This window comes from Salvelinus alpinus, chromosome 2 (assembly GCF_045679555.1).
Source record: "Salvelinus alpinus chromosome 2, SLU_Salpinus.1, whole genome shotgun sequence".
NCBI lineage: Eukaryota > Metazoa > Chordata > Actinopteri > Salmoniformes > Salmonidae > Salvelinus > Salvelinus alpinus.
The window spans coordinates 87,457,854-87,464,098 of NC_092087.1; the positions used below are offsets into that span (position 1 = coordinate 87,457,854).

General features: G+C 40.9%; 1 protein-coding gene across 1 annotated transcript; it reads left to right on the forward strand.

The window, feature by feature from the left end:
* The first annotated feature begins 2,343 nt into the window (after positions 1-2,343).
* Positions 2,344-5,333, forward strand: LOC139568069 (B-cell receptor CD22-like). The gene is made up of 6 exons (XM_071389765.1): positions 2,344-2,670; positions 2,765-3,085; positions 4,027-4,290; positions 4,476-4,572; positions 4,665-4,719; positions 4,834-5,333. Exons 1-6 carry the CDS (start codon positions 2,559-2,561, stop codon positions 5,086-5,088), a joined length of 1,104 nt encoding a protein of 367 aa, XP_071245866.1. The 5' UTR covers positions 2,344-2,558; the 3' UTR covers positions 5,089-5,333.
* Positions 5,334-6,245: the final 912 nt, after the last annotated feature.

Sequence of the window (6,245 nt, forward strand, 5' to 3'; positions counted from 1 at the left end):
TTTGTATTCTCTTCCAGTGGAGGAGTGCAGAGGGTATGAATGTGGGGTGTTCATATACACAAAGGCCTTAAAGATGTCCACAATCTTCTCTGCCACATGTCCGTAGTACACCCACCTCAACACAGTTCAAATAATAATAATAATAATAATAATAATAATAATACACACTTTAAAGCAATCTACCTTTTAACTAAAATGTCCACCCAAATACTTCTGGCAGGACAATAATAGTCCAGCTCCAATGAACTTCACTGGGAAGTGCATTAGGACAATAGAGAGTCTGTTTCAGGGTAAAGCACTGGAATGATGGAGGGAAGAGAAAGAGAGAAAGGGAACAAGAGAGATCTTAGCTGTGGTCTTCAGGCGTTACTGTCTGACTGTCCAATGGTTTGTAGGTTAAAGTTTCGCAACAATGTTGCTCCTAATCCATGCGATCCATAACCGGCGCGGTCCCAAACGAAAACAACCAAGCAGTAGAGCGATCAGACCGATGATTGAGTTAAATACGTTATAAACTACATACGCTGACAAAAAAAAAAAAATCTGCAGCAGAGCACACACAATCAAACTGTCGCGCCACCCAAGAGCTCCTCCCCAAAGAGCTGAATGAGCTCTCTTTTATTTCCTCCTTCCTTACTGCTCATGCGCTCTTAAAGTGGCAGCGCACGGTGAAGGCTCCGTGCAGGATTTCGCCACACAGTATTCACATAGACAACCATACAGCACAATACAACACAACACAATATGAGCCTGGTTCATTTTCAGTAATGAGGCCCTGTACCCCATTTACAGTTTCTACTCCAATGTATCAGGTGGAGTTATTCACCAGCTATAGAGTGAGTTGTTGTTTATGTTTCTAAGACTGCAGGGTGGGAGACGCAACAATGGCCTTGAGAACAGCAGGAAGTGTGTTGGTGGTCTATCTCTGGTCTGTAGCAGGTATGGTCTCATTCATAATGTTTTAGTTGCCCTGTATATTAATCTACAGACATTTCTAAAAGGTTAAGAATCGTAATATTATTCTGGTGTGTTCTGTTAGGTGTCTCCACCTTTAAATAGTCATACTTCACACCTCACTGAGTGATGCTTATCTCTGGTTTCCATTCACACTTCTGCACATCAGCAACAGTAGCAGAATAAGAATGTTGTCAACCACCAGCAGGGTTGGGGTAAATTCCATCTCAATTCCACTCAATTCAGGAAGTAGACTGAAATTCCAATTCCAATTATTTCCAATGCTTTTCAATTAGGAACATTTAGAAATTGTGGAATTGGAATTTGGTTTACTTTCTGAATTGACTGGAATTTAAACGGGATTGACTCCAACCCTGGCCACCAGTGCTTTTTACTTCCATGATGTATATTGAAATGAATACTAGAATGATATAAGGGAATGTACATTTGAGTTGATGTACTACAGTATCTTGCACATGTTTACATGCATTTGGATGTAATATTGTATTGTCTGTTTTTTTATAGTCTTGACGTCACAAATTAAGTTCTCTCATGGTTGAGTCCTGTGACACTGTGTTTCAGGTGTTCTGGGAAAAAATACTGTAAGGAGTGTCTGTGCCTTAAAGGGGTCATCAGTGGACATGCGCTGTCCTATTCCCAGTGTGACCCAAGTCACAGAGATGGTCTGGTATAACACATGGTTGAATGGTAAGCCTTATGATCTGAGATGGGACCCTAATTATGAAGGTCGTGTGGAGTTCCGTGGAACTACAGAGAAGGACTGCATCCTGAGAATCACAGACCTGAGAGAGAGAGACATAACAACATATTACTTCAGATATAAAACAAACCAGTATTCAGAATGGAAATATTGCTCATATGGATTCACTCTCAGTCTCACAGGTACTGAATAAATAGTATAGTACAAGTCAAGTTATTTATTAAATGTTCTATGAGAACAGTGAAATGGTGGTGACAAAGACTTCCTCCATTATTGTTTCATATCCTCTCCCTTCAGATCTAAAGGTGGAGAGGATATATGACAACACACTGACCTGTAAAACCACTTGTACTCTGACTGGTAACCCCACATACATCTGGTACAAGAACAGACAACATCTAGATGAGAGCACCTACCCCCAGTACAAAGACCCAGTCTCCAGTAACTATGTAGACAGCTTCTCCTGTGCTGTAAAAGGCCATGAGGATCTCCGATCTCCTGCAGTGTGTGAGTGTAGATTAATTTAGTTATAATTTCACAATATCAAAATACAGCTAAAATTGTTATTGATTTACAAAATACTGAAAATGGTCAAGTAGTTTACTACAACAAAAGTAAACAGAAATAGTTCAAAACTAACTGATATCTTCATCATGTTTCAGGTGTTCATAGTTCAAACTGCTGGAGGGTGACTTACACCAAGAGGAGAATCTGTGTCTTGAAGGGCTCCACAGTGAACATATCCTGCTCTTACACTCATCCCACTAGTTATAAAGAACAAGGGTCATTCTGGTTTACACAGAAACGCACTGTAGATCTCAGTACATATCCAGAGTATGCAGGTCGTGTGGAGTACAATAGAAACACAGAGAACCACCACATCATGACAATAACACACCTGACAGAGAAGGACTCGGCTGAATACAAATTCAGATTACTAACAACAAATAAGGGGAGATTTTCTGGCCTTCCTGGTGTGATCTTGACTGTCACAGGTAATAGTCCACCTACAGTTAGTACTGTAACAGAACAAGTCTAATCACATGACAAGTCTGTCTGGAGTCAAATATGACTGATGTTTCCTCTTAGATATCCTGTTGGAGATGGATCCTACGTCTGTGTCAGAGGGGGAGAGAGTCACACTGAGATGTAGAACCCAATGTACAGTCGCTCTCAACCCCACCTACATCTGGTACAAGAACAGACAACATCTAACCAGCCCAGTCAGCAGTTATAACAGCCTGATCCTAGACCCAGTCACCAGTTATAACAGTCTGATCCTAGACCCAGTCACCAGTTATAACAGCCTGATCCTAGACCCAGTCAGCAGTGAGGATGCAGGGAACTACTCCTGTGCTGTAAAAGGCTTAGAGAGAATCCTCTCTCCAGAAGAGACTCTCACTGTCAGATGTGAGTACATGGGGTGTTGATATATCTACAGTGAAAGTCATTGATATCATCTCTGTAATACATGGTTCTACATGTCAGTGTAACATACTAATCTAAACTAATTTACATCATCTCTGTAATACATGGTTCTACATGTCAGTGTAATATAGTCAGCAGCATACCACCCTGCATACCACTGTTGGCTTGCTTCTGAAGCTAAGCAGGGTCGGTCCTGGTAAGTCCCTGGATGGGAGACCAGATGCTGCTGGAAGTGGTGTTGGAGGGCCAGTAGGAGGCACTCTTTCCTCTGGTCTAAAAAATATCCCAATGCCCCAGGGCAGTGATTGGGGACACTGCCCTGTGTAGGGTGCCGTCTTTCGGATGGGACGTTAAACGGGTGTCCTGACTCTCTGAGGTCATTAAAGATCCCATGGCACTTATCGTAAAAGGTGTCCTGGCTAAATTCCCAATCTGGCACTCAAACCATCATGGTCACCTAATAATCCCCAGTTTATAATTGGCTCATTCATCCCCCTCCTCTCCCCTGTAACTATTCCCCAGGTCGTTGCTGCAAATGAGAATGTGTTCTCAGTCAACTTACCTGGTAAAATAATGATAAAATAAAATAAAAATATACTAATCTATACTAATTTACATCATCTCTGTAATACATGGTTCTACATGTCAGTATAATATACTAATCTATACTAATTTACATCATCTCTGTAATACATGGTTCTACATGTCAGTGTAATATACTAATCTATACTAATATACATCATCTCTGTAATACATGGTTCTACATGTCAGTGTAATATACTAATCTATACTAATTTACATCATCTCTGTAATACATGGTTCTACATGTCAGTGTAATATACTAATCTATACTAATATACATAATCTCTTGGTGTCTTACATGTTATATGAGTTGTTATTTTTTCTGTCATCTTCAACACCAGATGGTCCAAGGAACACCTCAGTGTCAGTCAGTCCCTCTGGTGAAATAGTGGAGGGCAGTTCAGTGACTCTGACCTGCAGCAGTGATGCCAACCCACCTGTGGAGAAATACACCTGGTACAAGAAGATCGTAACCTCACCAAAAGCATCAGGACAGAGTTACAGCATCACTAACATCAGCTCTGAGGACAGAGGAGAATATTACTGTGAGGCCCAGAATGGAAGAGGATCTATGAACTCTACAGCTCTGATGATCATTGTAGCAGGTAAAGTTATGTTCAATAACTAATTGTTTTTCAAGGTAATCTTCTTCTAGTTTGCATTATGACACTTTGGTTTATAACTATACATAGTCTTCTACTTACAAGTATTGCATTAATGTCCTGTATTGCTGTATATTCATTTTCACTTCATAATACCATGTACTCATATCATCTATATTATCTTTTAGGGAAACAAACCTCAGTTATGACTGCAGCTGTAGGAATCATAGTGGTTGTTCTGGGTGTCATACTGGCTTCATGTCTCTCTGGACTCATGTGGTTCAGGTGAGTGAAAATGCATATTTTAAAGATTATTTCACTTTATTATCTTCATTACTTTATTAATATATTCATTCACTCATTCATTTACAAAACAGGAAGAAGGTCTCCAAAACCACCTCTGACACAAGACACACAGCAGACAACGGACAGGTGAGTCTGTTCAAACAGATGTAAGATCATGTTTATTGCTTTGTGGGACATTTCCACTCTTCATGCTGTCTGTCCCCAGGTCTATTTATGTTGTCTGTCCTCTCTCTCCATCAGGGAGACTCTAGTCCAGTGTATGACAACATCTCAGGCATGGTCATGACCTCTATTGCAGCACAGACAGCAGCCACCGTCGACCAGGATGATGTTCACTACGCCAGCGTCCACTTCTCTCGCTCCAAAAACCAGGAAGTGCCTCTGTACTCCACCGTCCAAGTGCCTCAGCCCCAGAAAGAGGATGAGGATGTCCAGTACGCTGCTCTGAAATTCAACCTCCCAGTGCTGCCACCTGGTGAGCATATTCTGCATTAAGGTCATTCATATGCTGCAGTTTATTGTAGGAGATGTCATCAATAAGAAAAACAGTTGACCCTTAGTGACCACTACGAACCCAAACTATGAACCCAACAATGGACATCTCAGGACAATTACTATGACATGTATATAATGAGGGACTGATGTGATGATGGTTTTGAGGAACTGTTCTTCTGTTCCAAATGGCACCCTATTCCCTATTTAGTGCACTACTTTGGACAGAGCCCTATAGGGTGCCACCGTTTGGGACGATGTCTTTGTTTCATTTCTGTTTCTCTGCTTCAGCAGCACAAGCGGCTGAGGAGGACTCCTCTGTTCTCTACAGTACAGTCAACAAACCCAGAACAAGAAGACCTGAACACAACACACCCAGAACCAAGAAGACCCGAACACAACAAACCCAGAAAGAAGAAGACCTGAAAAGAACAAACCCAGAAAGAAGACCTGAACACAACAAACCCAGAAAGAAGAAGACTTGAAAAGAACACGTTTGACAAAAACCTTGTATATCTGGACCTGTATATTTAAACGAAGTGATATAATGCCTGTGGAGGTGTGGAATATAGACCATTATCAACCAGGTGGTTTGAGCCGTGAATGTTGATTAGCTGACAGGCTTGGTATACCAGATCGTATACCATGGGTATTAAAATTTGTATTTACTGGTCTAAGTACATTGGTAACCAGTTTAAAATAAGGCACATCTGGGTGTGTTGTATGTGGCCAATATACCACGGTTAAGGGCTACATTCAATCACTCCGCGTTGTGTTGTGCGTAAGAACAGCCCTTAGCCGTGGTATATTGGCCATATACCACACCTCCTCGGGCATTATTGCTTGAGTTTATCATGGCATTTAAACTGGTTAACAACATAAATAGAACAGTAAACAATTATTTTTACGTCATACTTGTGGTATATTGTCTGATATACAGTATAGACTTCTGAAATGCTGCTTCAGCCAATCAGCATCCAGGACCCAAACTACCCAGTTTATAATAGTATATAATAATATATGCCATCTAGTAGACACTTTTATCCAAATTCACTGTCATTACAGTCATGTTTGAATACACTTTTCGTATGGGAAGTCCCAGCAGGAATTGAACCCATACACCATGCTGTACCAACTGAGACACAGACTACACACTTAGT

Coding starts and splice junctions, on each gene's coding strand:
- LOC139568069 (XM_071389765.1), top strand. CDS start 2,559: ATGACAATAACACACCTGACAGAGAAGGACTCGGCTGAATACAAATTC. Junction 4,291..4,475: donor TCTGATGATCATTGTAGCAG/GTAAAGTTATGT, acceptor ATTATCTTTTAG/GGAAACAAACCTCAGTTATG. Junction 4,573..4,664: donor TCTGGACTCATGTGGTTCAG/GTGAGTGAAAAT, acceptor TTTACAAAACAG/GAAGAAGGTCTCCAAAACCA.